Source organism: Tasmannia lanceolata, unplaced genomic scaffold, assembly GCF_043159265.1.
Source record: "Tasmannia lanceolata isolate RefF3 unplaced genomic scaffold, GAP_Taslan_0.1 ptg000002l, whole genome shotgun sequence".
NCBI lineage: Eukaryota > Viridiplantae > Streptophyta > Magnoliopsida > Canellales > Winteraceae > Tasmannia > Tasmannia lanceolata.
This window is the reverse complement of record NW_027518679.1, coordinates 53,944,531-53,960,753: the sequence shown is the minus strand read 5'-3', so window position 1 is coordinate 53,960,753 and position 16,223 is coordinate 53,944,531. Positions and strand designations below refer to the sequence as shown.

Sequence of the window (16,223 nt, the reverse complement as noted above, 5' to 3'; positions counted from 1 at the left end):
TTTACTGTGGGTAAAGGCATTCAAAATTTGCTGTGTTCAACTGATGAAACTAATGGTGGTATAAAATTATCCTTGTCATTTTAGCATTTCATACTACAGCAGAAGAGTTCCATCGAAGAGAATTAAACAAAAGAGTCAACCAGGGGCGTCAAACCATGCGTTCCATAATCTTGTCACCATCATCAGGATAGAAAGTTCACGCCCTTGAGCCTGTAGCTGAGTCAAATCTTCCCGCTCGAACGTGGCCTGATTCGGCGAGGGAGTTTTCAGTTTTTTCTTTTATCAGTTTGTGTATGCACTGTGTACAAGGGATGCTACTTTGGAGCACGACCTCATTGCAATTCAATGAGACGAACCCACTATGGATGGCTCAGTGGGTCCGGTTGATCAGATTCGTCTATTTGGCAAGCCTTGCTTTAGATCACATTCGGCACAAAAACCAAGTTAATCATCCAATTGTAACATCAAATAACCTCATTTTATTACAATGAGGTCGTGGCCTACTGAAGTATTCCTCTATATAGTGTTATCCCCTTCCAATTCAAAGAAAGAAAAAAAATACAGTGTTATCCCCTCTGTATGCTCGCATCCCTCTGGATTCTTCAGGGGTTCTGAAATCTCGTGTGAATCTTTGGGCTAGCCTAACCTCCTCCGTTCCTCGGGACCAACAAGGGTTAGGACAGGAATATTCACCTGTTATCCATCAACGCTTCAGGGGTAGTGGACACTTGTGCACCATTACATAGTTCCAATGGGTGCAACTCGGATCGATTTTTGGGAATTTGGGTAGCTCTTACCATAAAATCGGGTCAATGTTCTGATAGTGGATGCGTTAAGAAAATATTATTTGAGTTGCCTCGTTGTATAGTACTAAATATGTTTTATTAGAGCAATGCTAAACTCAAGGGTGCCCTTTCTTCAGCCAGCCTCAAGGGTGCCCCCATTGGATCCACGCCACCAAAGAGGAGTAACTGGTTGTTTCTCAGTCGTTTCAATGGTGAGGAAAAAGTGCTTTCTTTTTTTGCTTGGGATTGTTTAAGGATTCCTTGCAATTGGCATCCAAACAAAGCCTAATAAGAGCTCCTTGCTGGCTGAGGGTCGTGAGGGCCTCGGCGGGCTTTAGCCTTTGGACTTGGCAGTCAGATTGGCTGGTTATCAGGCCCAATCCAAATTATTGTACCCAAAATTGAAACTAATTTTGAGTCCAATAATTGGTCTGGGCTCACAATTATTTGTTGCCACAGTCTCAAACGAACAGCTCCTTAAAGGTATAACATTTTATGTTAAATTGAATGTAATAAAACAATGTAAAAATAAGTAATTCCAAAAAACTTCCGTGGAAAAAAGTCAAAAACAGTTCCACGTACTATAAAATCATCAGAAATTTCGACAAACCAGAAAATGTAAAAAGATTTCTCTGCAGTCAATGGGGAGCATCTCTCTTTCTTTTCCAATTTTTTTTTTAAAAAAATCTTTTTTAAGAGGGATGCTAAACTCACAAGCGCCCTTGCAGAAATCAGTGATGCGACAATTGGATCCACGTCATTTTGCTTTTAATGTTTTCATTGCCGATTTGACTCAGTAAACCATTTTCATAGGATGATCCTAGCTGTATGATCTATAGAGATGATCCTAGCTATATGATATCCATAGGATGATCCTAGCTCTATGATCTATAGAGGAATTGCATATTTAGAAAGCTATGTAAATCGGAGGTTGTAGACACCCCATGTTGACCCGACCCAATTTCTCAAAGTCGAATAAAGATCCTAAAATAGAGTAAAGTTTCCGAACCCCTGGATCCCGAAACCAATTCCCTAATGTCCTAAAACCGAGCCCTAACTTTAAAAATCGAAGAACCGATTCCAAAATGTAGAAGAACCTGAAAAATCCTCATTTGCTGATTATTGTTGAAGTCTTTGGAAGCTCGAATGATCCTCCAGATTCCCTGAAGAACCCTTCATTTAATCGCCTCAGTTCTCTCCCTCATGTTCCCAAAATTTGCAAAAATGATGAAGTACTCCTGAGTTTTTGGTATTGGCACTCCTCTATTCAAATCCCCCGGGACTCCAATGTATATCTGTACGGTCCTATTTTGATATTTTCACTAACCCAATTTGTCTTGGGATTTAAAGAATTATCAAATAGCTTTTACATTTTTCCAAAGCACTCCACAAATGAGAAAAGACAAAGCAGAGAGAGTGTAATTATCAAAATATGGATGTGCCAGTATCATTTCCCTAGGAAAAGATACAAGAGAAAAGTAATTCGCTCTTACCCTTTTCTTGCTTAGACCATGCCTTATCATTTCCCTAGGAAAAGATACAAGAGAAAAGCAATTCGCCCCCTACATTGTAGAAAATACGCTAAAGAGAGCCGTCAAAGGAAGAAAGAGGAGGCAAATATATCATTTTCTTTTGTCCACTTCCCTGCCTTTTACTTGAACCCCCCTTAAGATTAAAAGAGTAGTCATAAATGCACCATAGGGGCTGTCTATGGAATAGGAGGGGCGAAATATATCATTTCCCATATAAAAGAAGGGTGGTTTATCAAATCATGGGTGTGGTCTTACCAATTACCATGCACATCTAACCAAAGGGGAAAGGATGAAATGAATGGGTGTGTGTAATTATCAAAGCTTAGGGATGCTGATATCAGCACAATCCCCCTCACCCATAAAGGAGACTGAACTAGGGTTTGCTAAGCTGCAACAGAGAGCAGAATAGAGAAAAAGGGAGAGGGGGCTCTCATTTTCTAAAAGATATATACAGAGAGAGAGAGAGAGAGAGAGAGAGAGAGAGAGAGAGAGAGAGGGGGAGAAGGAGGAGGCCGAAGGCTCCATTTTCTCTGGCCAACCTACCCCTTCCATCACACCTCTGCAAATCCGACCCACCTCAACAGCCAGAGAGAGAGAGAGAGAGAGAGAGAGGGAGGGAGGAGGCCTAAGGCTCCATTTTCTCTGGCCAACCTACCCCTTCCATCACCACCTCTGCAAATCCAACCCACCTCAACAGCCACCACCTCTTCACTCACGCCTTTTCCATTTCCATTAACCCATTTCAGTCATCTTCTCCGGCCGTCCTGGCCGGAATCCGAGAAGAGACCACCAATCTCCATCATCTTCATCATCTCCACCCCTCCCATTTTCATCACCATCAAACCCACTTCCTCCTCTATCACCCCCATTACCTCATCAGACCCACTTCTCCAACTCCATTGAAACCAAACCCCTTTTGCTCTGGCCCTAGATCCTTAGCCATGACCCTGTTTCTCCATTCAAATCTCCATTAATTTCAGCCATCGTCTTCCCCAACATTCATCTCCAAAACCCAAGATCTATTTACCAATTTCTTACAAACGTTGCCTTCAACACCTCTATCCTATTTCTGCAAATTGAGCTGAAGCCCTACCATTTCAAAGTCCCTATCCTCGTTGTGGTTAATTTGAGAAGAAACGGAAGCTTGCGGGTCACCCGGATGTTGTCGGAAAGAGAGCGGGGCCGCAAATTCCCTATCAATTCTGGCCAATCTCACGGTCAGTTCTTGTCGCAACAAAAGCTAGGTACACCAACTTCTCTCTATTACTTTTTACTACCTCCAAAATGTGATGTGCTGTTCCTTTTTCCTCATTTTGTTTGTGATCACATCTGCAAGCTTTTGATTTATTTCTCTCTCTGAGAGTTTGATTTTTAATTCGCCATTTTACTCCCATCTCTGGTTGCTCCACCGAGGATCTAAACTTTATTTATTTTTTTCTTTTTTCGGTTCCTATGGGAGGCCTAATCTTAATTTACCTCACCCATTTAGGTTGATTTTCCTATTGATTTCCAATATCAACATTGCCCAGTCATCATAATTACACTAGGCCATTATGTCTCTTTTTATGACCAGATTATTAAGGTTCTTCTTGGAACTCTTAATAATTTTGGGAAGGCCATCTCGGCAATAAGAGACCAGAGGGTTTAATGTAGTCTTGGAAGACTCAATTCCATTCTCAGAAGGTCGGTATCTTTACCACCATGTTTTAATAATGGAGTAAATCTGCTCGTCTTCTCTCTATACGGCAAGCTGTCAAAGGCTATTGAAATTTTGAGAGAGCTCAATAGCTGATTAGGGAAGAGAAGACTAGCTTAATTCAGGCCAGTGTAAAAACATGGTACCATGTACACATTAGTAGCTTATTTGAGTTGCACTTTTTCCTTGTGCTTTTGATTTCTGCTATCTCTGCCATCCATTTACCCTCCTTGAGAAATGGTGTTTATAGGTCTAGACAGTGATCAATGGTGGTAGTATAGTATATCTTTCTGGTCTAGGTTAATCACATAGCTGTTTTGTTTATGAAAACAACCTTCTCTTGCAAGGTATCTGGATTAGCCTCATTTTGATGGGCAATTTCAGAAGAGGGTAGTGTCTGCCTTAATGAAAAGACTCCTTGGTTTGTAAAGCAATTATTGAGTTTGGGAGGGCGTTGTGATTAGGTCCTTTCCGTTCGTTTGTGGTAGAAAGGCCTATATTAGGGGATGATATAATTTCACTTGTAAGTTCCTCAGGGCTTGCATGGCTTATATGACCCACTTTATCGGAGTTTCTTGGTAAGGTTAACCTTACCAATATCTTTCGGTACCAATATCTTTCGGTATGATCACACATAGGCATTTTGATCACAAACTTATGGGATAACCCTGCTTATTGACACTCCCCTTAGACTTGATAGTTGAGTTTGCGAGTTTTTAGAATAGCGTGTCTGTCTTAGGCATATAGAAAAGTAGCAGTCCCCTTTTTTTGGTTGAATCCCCTTTCATGTCACGTCGATTCCCTTTTTCCAAAAACAACAAAAACAATAAAAATAACAAAAACAACAAAAACAATAAAAATAACAAAAACAACAAAAACACGAAAAATACAAAAACAAAAAAAATGGGCAAGGACGGTGGATTGCAAGGTCACTCGGAGCCCTATTTTCATTCCATTTCCGATTTTTATCGCGGTTTCCGTTTTGCATCGGTTTTCCGATGTTTTATCGGGATTTGGGACAAGCGATGACGTAGCGTGATCCCTTCATAGGGATTGTCCTCGTGAGCCCTTAGGGGATGACGTAGCGTGGCCCCTTCGCAGGGATTGTCCTCGCTGAGCCCAATGATAGGCTATGACGATCGCGAGACTGAGATTTTTCCCATCTTTAGAGGATAAGAATCGCTGGGCTTGATTATTTTAGAATCGCCCCCTGAGCCTATCGTATGTCCTCTTTTCTTTTCCCTGGCATTTCTTGTCCTTGCACACAGTCTATTTCCCAATTTCTTTTCTTTCTTGCATCTTTTGACTTATTGTGTGTTATTTTTTAGTTTCTTTTGTGTTTACTCTCAGCTTGCTTACTTTCCAGCATGTGATTGGTTACTGTTATCTTTTGCATAGGCTCGCATGCTAGTATGTTTATTCTACTGCTTTGGTTGTTTACTGCTTTGCATTATCTTCTGCGTAGTTAGGTGCATGTTAGTGTGTTTACTTTCTTTGATTATTTGCTGCTTAGTCTTATCTCCTACTTAGTGATGCATGCTTGAGTGCTTACTTTACTGCTCTGATTGCTTATTGCTCAGAACTATCTCTTGCTTAATTGCATGTTTATCTTTATCAGCATGTGTTTGGTTACTACTTTCCTAGCATTATACTTGTTTAGCCGTAGTTGGAGACAGGTATTAGGGTCATGCAACATTGGGGTTGCACGCGAGTTGATCAAAATGGGACCACTTTTTTTGTAGATAAATCGTTCGTTTGGAGATGCTTGTTACCATTTTACGCCTTTTCGCCTAAAATTCCTTAAAACTAATAAAAATGGCATTAGAGACCTAGTTTCTCGGGCGAATGGGGTGCCTAACACCTTCCCCATTCGTAACCATGCGCGGACCCTTCACTTTGGAAACGTCGACATGCCTTCATTCAGTACAGAGTTTATGGGTTCTAGGCCTTAATCCTAGATGGCGACTCTTATCTTTATCCCCATCGAATTCCTTGGATCTGTATGGGGGACATTAATTTAGGTACGACTTGATTTCGGGTCATTTGATCCCAAATCCAGTGGTATCGCACGCCATTATTCTTAGATTGCGAGAGCAACAACATTTAAAGAGCTGCACGGAGCCCTCCAACTCTTGTGGAGATCGAGAGGCCGCGGGGTTTCATCTCGCCGTTTCCTTCGAGGGTCCCACAGAGGGTTGGGATCATCCTATAGAAATGATTTTGGGGGCACAATGTATTTACATTGTGGCACATCAAATAGATGGTTTAGATCATCCAATGGTGTATGCTGTACAATACTTTTTGGAAAATGCCGGACTATCTGGGCTCACACCATATAAAATCTCTAAAATACCATCTCCCTTCTTATAACCGCATTTTTTTATTGGTTGCAGGCTAACTAGCTATATGGATCAGGTGATATAGGAAAAAAAAAAGGTATGTGCATACTTTACTTAATTTCTTTTTCCTCTTTGAATGTTAATGCCTCGTCACATTTGGGAATTGAAACAGCCAATGAAGGATAACAAGCAGGGTATATAAAAAAAAATCAGCTCCATACAAAAAAAAATTAAAACATATGTACAAGTATGAGAGAGAGCTGAATCTATGTTGCAGATCCATGCTATGATCAAAACCAAAACAAAATGCACGCCCTTCCAATAGGCATGATTATGGCTGTAACTTCAATTTATACATAAATGGACCGACAATTTATTCCAAGACAATAAAGACATCGCTTACACCTCCTTGTTCCCATATTATAGCCACTTAAACACCAAATTAAATGAAATAAGGATATTTTTTCTTTCTTGTTTTTTGGAGTTGAATTTTTGTGATCTAATTCACCCTATGTTGCATGGATTCGGATTCGCGTGTCGGGATCCGACACGGATTCGAGGTCTTGGATTCGGCAAGCCCTAAAAAGTAGGATTCGGATTCAGTATTTTTTAAATAAAATAAAATTTTCAAAATTAAAAATTTAAATATGAATATGTGTGTGTGCGTGTGTGTGTGTGTGCGTGCGTGAGGAAAATGTTATATGTAGTATGCAGTCCCTTGTTTTAAGAATGGTGCTCCTTTCCTTATTTGACACTTGTCTAATCAACCTAGGTAAATTAAGTTTTTGGTTACCAAAGGAATCCCTTTGGGGTCTCAGGGAATCCACCTTGAGTGTCTTGAAGGAATCCACCTCCGAGCCCTATGAATCTATCTATAGGGTTTGCTTCTTTGTCAATGGAATCCACCATCGATCACCATGAATCCACCAACACTTCTTTGATTACAAATTTACCAAAGACCATGCCTCTCGTTTTTTGCTTTCACAATTTGATGGTCCCCATCACCTAGTCAGTATTTATTAGATGACTTATAGTTGGTGTCGAGTGAAGGGAATGTGGATGAAACTAAGCTCGTGTAACATATCATGGTCGGGAGATAAAAGACATCAGGGAAGAATTCATTCCATCCAGACAACCACAAACATTGTCATATTGCCATACTAAAGGTTGATGCAAGCACATTATATTGCCTTTTTTCCTGAGTGTTAATTGCAACCATTTAAAATTTTTAAAAATATAAGCAATTGCTGATACAATTATATATACACACACACACACACACACACAATACCTCATCTCCCATAGGTGTTTGACCCATCCATTCATTTTATAGCACCTCACATAGATAGGATGTTCCTAAGAAACCATCTCCATACCATAATCCTAACCATCCGATCTATAGGAGCGTAATTTCTAGCCATCCATTTTAAACCTCCACAAATCATAACCCTAACCATAAACCATAACTATAACCTATAAAACTAATGGGTTGGATGACTAAACCAACTATGGGATATATGCTTTGTGAGCTCTAGCTCACAAACCATATATCCTATATATATATATATATATATATATATATATATATATATATATATATATATATATATATATATATATATATATATGAGAAAAGTGTCGAGCGCACCATTTTTTTGGTGTGCTTAAGTGGTTATAACGCCTCCCATTGGTTCGCTTAAGCGGGACCCAAACATTTAAACGAATGGGAGGCGTTATAACCACTTAAGTGTACCAAAAAAATGGTGCGCTTAAGCGCACCAACATATTCCTCTATATATATATATATATTGGATTTGCTAGCGTCCATAGCAAAAGGCATTTCGCGGATGGTCTGTTGCATGTGAAAGCATCCACCTCGTGAATGAAGACAAAATCTGCTGAAAATTGAACCTATGTGGCTGCTCTCACATGTAACAGACCATCCGCGAAGTGCCTTTTGCGATGGCCGCTAGCAAATCCCTGTATATATACACATATATAATGTATCTATATATTTATAATGAAGGTGCACTAAAATTATTGGAATAAAATTTTATACAAAAAGAAAGATGTCGCCATCACTCTTATCTTGAATTTCATGAAATGTCAATGCACCTAATATATCAACACATGAAACTACAAGTCTAGTAATGTAGGAGTCGCTTATGGTGATTTTTCATATTGGTCTTTTCTTGCGATTTTCTTAGATTACTTGTCTATTCCTTTTGTTCTGGATTTTCCATTGGGTTGCTGAAGATTGTGTTACTAAACTCTATTCCGATGCAATCTATCCTTAGGTCGGTTCCCGGTTCTAGCAAGGAAACCATTAGCCACTGCTAACTCATCGACATAAACCATTCCTCTTATCTTTTGAAGAGTCATATTTAACACCATGATCTCCATGAAGAAGCTTCTCTTCCGACCACCAGGGCAGGAAGATGATTCTTGGGGATCTTGGTCCATCTATATTTTAAGAAAATAATCTTAAGGATCTCCTAATTTAAACCATCAACTTAGCCATTTAAAAGTTCAACCTAACCATTAAATGTTCCATTCCTTCCAAGAACCGATACGTCTCCCCAGGCAAGGCTTTTAGGATTTCAGGACTATAGATAATAGTATACCCAGGACTACTTTTGGCAAAATTTAATAGTTGGATTTTCCCCCCTTTCTAGGTTTCGGAGTCAAACCCAGGACTACTTTCAGCAAATTCATCAATGTATTTCTGTGGGACTCGTCCCAGATAGTCATCTCCTTTATGCCATCATATCTTCCCCCAACACGGTAGTCAATCAGTTTTCTAACTTTTGAGAAAAAAGCCGCCGTCTTGGAATTCGCCCCCTAAAAGCCTTTTTTTATGGAAGGTTTGTGGGACGATCTTGTCAGGCTTAGAAAAGAGGCAAGTAGATCTTATAGGGGTCTTGTCCTGAATAGACCCTTTTACCGAGGCCTTGTCTTGAATAGACCCTTTTTTAAACAAATCTGCCCAAGAGACCCTTGGCGCAGCAAAGTCCTTATCCCTCAGACCACTACGCACCAGAGCAGAACTCGGCAGGACATTCTTTGATTCATTATGGGCACCAACTTTGAAATTGAAATTTGAGTGCAACGGATGGGAATAGTCTTCGGCCAGCGATGAGTCCTCAGTCGGCGATGGATCCTCAAACGGTGGCGATTTGTACAAGGCATCATTACCCAAGGCCCTCTCGGCCCGAAAAACACTATTTTTAGAATGTTGTTGCCTCTGAATATCGACTCCAATAGCATAAACCTTATCCAGCACTCTAATTTTAATACAAGAACCATGGAAGAGCCACCATGGTGCCATAATTTTAGCTGAAACGAAACTCATACAGTGCTGATTGAAACCTTCCATTTTAACTTCCAAGACTTTACCAAATAGGTTCCCAAGGGCTTCCACTGTCGAAACAGCCCACACATGTAAGGGGATGCCATAAAAATTAACCCAAAGGGCTTCCTCCCCTTGAGTGAAATCTTTAGTCCATGGAGAGAGAGAGAGAGAGAGAGAGAGAGAGAGAGAGAGAGAGAGAGAGATTTCCAAGAGTTACGTCTCCCATGTTCAGGATTTAGAAGCCTGAGACTCATATTCAAACATAAAAAGAACTACCCCTTCTGATAGGGAGCAGGGAAAAGGGAGGGATGGGTGGTCCCAAGCTTTCTGTGCCCAAATCCAGAAAGCCCTTAGAGACTGTGTTGAGAGAGGTAGAGAAAAGAGAGAAAGTAAAGAGTGAAAGAAAAGATTGAGTTAGGGTTCTCCCCCTCACTCATGTATTATAAATAATAAAGAGTGAAGTACAAAGACAAGCAATAAAGACCTAAAGACCTGTTAACACTCCCCCTCAAGCTGGAATGTAGATATCTAACATTCCTAGCTTGCTACAATTATCAACTAACTTAGCTCTACTTAGAGGCTTCGTGAACATATCTGCTAATTGATTTGTAGATCTGGTAAACACAGGAGATATGTAGCCTCGCTGAATCAAATCTCTAATGAAATGACAATCCATTTCAATATGTTTGGTCCTCTCATGGAAGACTGGATTCGTGGCAATGTAAATGGCGGATTTGTTGTCACAGTATAACTCAGCTAGAGAAGAAGGAGGAAATCCAATCTCTGAAAGTAAGGAACGTAGTCACATGAGTTCGCCACTCGTATGAGACATAGCTCTATATTCTGCCTCGGCACTGGATTTAGACACGACATCTTGTTTCTTACTTCTCCATGAAATAAGATTACCTCCAATAAAGGTGCAATATCCTGTAGTAGACCGTCTATCAGCCGGAGATCCTACCCAGTCTGCATCAGTGTATCCTTCAATTCTCTGGTGCCCATGCCTCTGAAATAACAACCCTTTACTTGGCGAACTCTTCAGATATCTCAATATTTGAAGTACAGCAGCCCAGTGTGAAGTGCAAGGTGAGCTCATATGCTGGCTAACACCGCTAACTGCAAAGGTAATATCTGGACGTGTAACAGTAAGATAAATGAGCTTACCAACTAAGCGTTTGTATCGCCCTGGATCTTCTAACAGGACTCCCTCCTCGGGGAGCAATTTCATACTCTAGTCCACAGGAGTTGCGGCAGGCTTGACTACCAAACAACCTGTCTCATCAAGAAGATCTAGAACATACTTCCTCTGTGAGAGGTAGATACCCCTAGTCGAATAGGCAACCTCAATGCCCAGGAAATACCGAAGACGACCCAAATCCTTAGTAGAGAACCCTGTCTGAAGGAAGGATTTGAGCCTCTGAATGCCACCTGTATCGCTACCAGTGATAATGATATCATCGACATATATTATCAACAGAACACAGCCAGCCTGAGACTGAAAACTGAAGACGGAGTGATCAACTGCGCACTGCTTCATGCCAAAGCGAATAAGTGTAGCACTGAACTTCCCAAACCAGGCTCTCGGAAATTGTTTGAGACCATAAATGGATTTTCTCAAACAACAAACAAGAGAAGATCTCTCCCCCTGAGCAACATATCCAGGAGGTTGCTCCATATAGACCTCTTCCTCCAATTCACCATGAAGAAAGGCATTCTTTACATCCAACTGATGAAGATGCCAGCCATGATTCACAGCAAGGGATAGCAGGACACGGACAGAAGGAATTTTCGCAACTGGTGAAAAAGTCTCGCCATAATCAATCCCATATGTCTGCGTGTACCCTTTGGCAACAAGTCGAGCCTTAAGGCGCTCAACTGTGCCATCAGGAAGGTGCATGACTGCATAAACCCAGCCACAACCAACGGGGCGAGCACCATATGGTAGAGGGACCAAATCCCATGTCCGATTGGCCTGAAGGGCCTGCATCTTAAGATCCATAGCCGCCCGCCAGCCTTGATGATCAAGTGCCTCCTGTAGAGTCTTAGGTAGATAAATAGAGGACAAAGACGAAACAAAACTGCGAAATACAGGGGTGAGAAAGTCATAAGACACGAAAGAGGAAATGGGATGAGCAGTACTGCGAGACCGAGTACGAGAGGCAATGGGAGAGTCAGAATGTACCTCAGAAGGGGGGATTTCCGGCTGAGATGATGATGGCTCGGGCGGGGCTGAATGAGCAGCAGATTTGGCCCGCTGCTGATACTGCTTCAATGGTGGAGGTAGAGGGGCTGCACAAGGCGCTGACGTCGGCATAACAGTAGAATCAACTGTAGGGGAGGAACTAGACACCGGAGGTGTAGAAACAGGATGGGATCAGGAAGAACCGGAAGAGGAAGAACATGAGTATGCGAGGAATCCTCCTGAAGTGTAGAGGGGGAGGGATCCAACGAGATAGACGGACTAAAAAATGACTGAGTCTCAAAGAATGTAACATCCGCCGAGACAAAGGATCGTCACAGGCGAGGGCTGTAGCAACGATAACCCTTTTGGGTCCGAGAGTAACCTAGAAAGATACACTGTTCGGCCCGAGGATCCAACTTATCTAATCCTGACCCAAGAACGTGGACAAAACAGAGACAGCCAAAAACTCGAGGTGTAAGAGGGAAAGGGTCAGAGGTAGGACGAAGAATCGAGAACGGAGAGGTGCCACCAAGGACCGAAGAGGGAAGCCTATTCGCCAGGTAACATGCTGTGAGTACAGCATCAGCCCAATAGGTCTTAGGGACCCGCATCTGAAAGAGTAGTGTCCGGGCCCCATCTAACAAGGAGCGAAGCTTCCTCTCAGCCACTCCATTCTGCTGAAAGGTATGAGCACATGAGGACTGATGAAGAATACCTCGCGAAGAGAGGAATTCCTGAAAACCATTTGAGTAAGAGAAATATTCCTTTGCATTGTCAGTGCGAAGACATTGGATAACACATGAGAATTGATTACTAACTTCAGCATAGAAATCACGAAACACAGAAAAAACTTCAGAACGATCTTTTATTAAATAAGTCCATGTCATATGTGAATAGTCATCAATAAAGACCACAAAATAGCGAAATCCAAATAAAGAGGTAGTCCTCGCAGGACCCCATACATCAGAATGAACAGGAACAAAAGGGTGTGAAGCCCGACTAACAGTCCTAGAGGGAAATGGCACACGATGATGCTTCCCAAGTTCACAGGCCTCACACTGAAAAGACCTAACAGATGAAGAAGAAACGAAGGGAATCCTGCGTAAACGCTCCATAGGCGGGTTACCGAGACGGCAGTGCCACTGGTATGCATCGACCGAGCCATGTAGAATTGGATGGGACGGAGTGCAGTCGAGACGATAAAGGCCATCCACCTCACGGCCCGAGCCAATCGTCCTCCCAGTCGAGAGATCCTGAAAAAGACAATATGAAGGAAAAAATGAGATAGAACAATGAAGATGCTTTGTTAATTGACTAACAGAAAGTAAACTGAAAGGTGACTTGGGGACACAGAGCACAGATGATAATGTAATTCCTGGTGAAGGGGAACAACTGCCAACACTAGTGATAGGAGAGGCACTCCCATCAGCAAGAGTAATAGAACGTGAAACAACATGATGAAATTCATGGAAGGATGACTGGGTACCTGTCATGTAATGAGATGCTCCTGAATCAATAATCCAGGAGCTAGAACTAGAGAGGAACGAAGCAGGAGAACTACCTGGCTGAACAAGACCAGCAGTAGGAGGGTGGCTGGCAGACCTGAAACGCTGTAGCTCATCATAGTCGGCACGAGAGACGACCATCAGATCGGTCAGAGTAGCCAGTGGTGTCTGTGAGGGGTTGTCAATAGGAGCAGGCGAATCTGGAAGGGCAAGATGTGCAGTACGGCCCTGACGAGGATCTGGAGTGTGACGCAGCTCAGGATGAAAATCAAAGCATGTCTCGTGATAGTGACCCTCACGCCTAAAATGAGTACAATAGGGCCGAGCTCGACCTCCACGGCCACCCTCTCGGTCGCCGCCACGTCCGCCTCGGCTAGTATCGCGACCACGACCGCTACCAAAAGTGCCTCCTCCTCGGGAAGGGCGGTCGGCGGCTCCATAAGCAGCAGTAGTCGAGACATCCACGGGAGTAGGAACAGTAATGCCAAGTGCACACTGCTGAGCTCGTAAAAAGACCTCCTGAAGAGTGGGTACAGTACCAGACCCAAGGATGTGCTGTCGAAGATGAGTGAACTCTGGTCCAAGACCCTCAAGGAAATGAACAACACGGAGCTGATCCCGCTGTCTGGCTGCTGTGGTAAGATCAGTGGTGAGAGGCATAAGAGCATCCAACTGCTGGTAATAGGAGACAAACTGTCTGTAGTAATCATGGACTGTAGAATCACCACGCCTGTGACCCATCCAGCGCGAATAAGTGTCGCAGAGACGGGTGAAATTCCCCTCATCAGAATATAATGCCGCAGTGTGCTCCCATACCTTTTTGGCAGTAGGGAGATCCATCATGGTGCTAGCAATGGCAGGGGGTCATACTCTGCCATAGAAGTGTACGAACAAGGGCATCATCTACATCCCAATCATCAAAGGTAGGGTCAGTCTCAGGAGGGGGATCACGACGAATAATAGAAATCTTTCGTCGGCCTTCAGATATGTCTCCACAGCAATCTTCCAAGTCAAATAGTTGGATCCATCAAGACGGGAAGTGGTAATCGGTGGGAATGACGCATCCACCGAAGACAAAGACGACGACGCAGCCTGACGCGGCTGGGAACTAGCAGCCATAGCTGGAATACGAATAGCAGGGTCCTCAATACGAGGGATATCTTCCATAAGAGACCGGGAAGAAGACTGAAGAGGACCAACAACGAGCAAGTAGAGACAAGGATGAAGACTATAAGCAAGCTAATAGACCGCGCCTTCGTGAGGACAACATATGCATAAGGGAGGCATGAGACAACCTCACGACATAAAAACAAAGTCGAGACAACTCCGAGCCACAAACATCACAATGATGCAAGTACAAATCCAGAACAACACCATGAAGATAATAATCAAGCCGAACAAGAAAATCTAGGGCTTAACTATGACCCAAAAGAGGAAGAAGAGATTATGATGGATCAGATTAGGGCAAGGAAGAGTGGGGAAAAGAGGGTACTGTAGCAGGAACGGCAACGATGTACTGTAGCGATGTACTGTAGCGGCTACTGTATCGATTTACTATAGCGGGTACTGTAGCAAAGAATGGAGGGGTTATGGTTAGGGTTAGGGATGGAGAAGATGGAGGTGGAGGTTAAGGTTAGGGTTAGGGAAAAAAAAAGGAAAGAGAAGAAAAGAAAAGAAAGAAAGGAAAAAAAAATAAAAATGGCCCTAGGCATCCATGCCCTAGAGCTCTGATACCATGTTGAGAGAGGTAGAGAAAAGAGAGAAAGTAAAGAGTGAGAAAAGATTGAGTTAGGGTTCTCCCTCTCACTTATGTAATATAAATAATAAAGAGTGAAGTACAAAGACAAGTATGCCCTTGGGCATTACAATAAAGACCTAAAGACCTGTTAACAGACCGAAAGTTATCATTTGTCTTCAATAATAGGCAAGCTTTAAGGGAATCCATGCGGGTAAACACTTCCTTACCTGAAATGGAGACGGCCGGATTCACGTAATCCTTAAGAGAGGAGACTGTACCAGAATCAGGCCAGCCGCTATTCGCATCGTTTTTGTCCCTTGGAACCGAATTCGAGCTATCACGAACAACCCATTTCCATGGAACTTCATGCCGTTGACACCAACGGCACTTATCCCTCCATTTGAAGCTAAAATATTTTGCAGGAAGAACACCGCCAACCGCCAACCGCCAAGACAAGGCTCATTAATGGATGATTTCCTTTTCCGGGAATGATAAGACAGGTTTAAATTGACCTGCGAACATCTTCGACAATGAACCCTCCATTTGAAATTATGATAGGAGCAACTGCAGCACTGCCAGTCCTCCGTCCATACTCCGTTACTGCCAATTCTCCGCCATTTTGAGCATCTCGATTCTCTCGATTCTTTGAGCTTCTCGATTCTCTGCCAGTCCTCCGCCATGATTCACTCGTCAAAGCATAAAAAATTTAAACAACCTCTTCGCATTGTCTCTTTGAAAGAAAATAAAACAATGTGTGCCAATTCTTCTGTGTGTGTGAGTATTTTGAGAAGGTAACAAAATTTTTATTAAGTGATCAAAACGATACACGGGACAAGACGTCCCCGCCATAAGGGACCGACAACAAAACAAGTGAAAATTACATATGACTTATGTGTGATCCCCCAAAAGATCAGTCCCTCCAAATACATTGGTATCACGCTCCACCCCGGCCTTAGCCAGACCATCAGCCACGAAGTTGGCAGACCTACTCATATGAGTTAATTTAGGGTGTATAGTGCGGACTGAGCCCTGAATCTCATTAATCTTGGTAGCGAGCCGCCATGGTCCACAGCTCCAATTTGCCGCCCATGTGA

At 42.6% G+C, this 16,223-nt stretch overlaps 2 protein-coding genes across 2 annotated transcripts in view; one reads left to right on the top strand and one right to left on the bottom strand.

Moving 5' to 3' along the window:
* Positions 1 to 2,767: 2,767 nt before the first annotated feature.
* Positions 2,768 to 16,223, top strand: part of LOC143878948 (lon protease homolog 2, peroxisomal-like) — a 41,276-nt gene continuing 27,820 nt past the window's right edge. Inside the window, exons 1-2 of the transcript XR_013251102.1 lie at positions 2,768 to 3,561; positions 6,407 to 6,449. The gene's annotated coding sequence lies outside the window, so the exon portion shown is untranslated. The remainder of the gene's footprint in view (positions 3,562 to 6,406; positions 6,450 to 16,223) is intronic.
* LOC143893080 (uncharacterized) lies at positions 12,219 to 14,231 on the bottom strand. The gene is made up of 2 exons (XM_077398037.1): positions 13,206 to 14,231; positions 12,219 to 12,944 (listed from the first exon to the last, which is right to left on the bottom strand). The coding sequence occupies exons 1-2, from the start codon at positions 14,229 to 14,231 to the stop codon at positions 12,219 to 12,221; spliced, it is 1,752 nt and encodes a 583-aa protein (XP_077254152.1).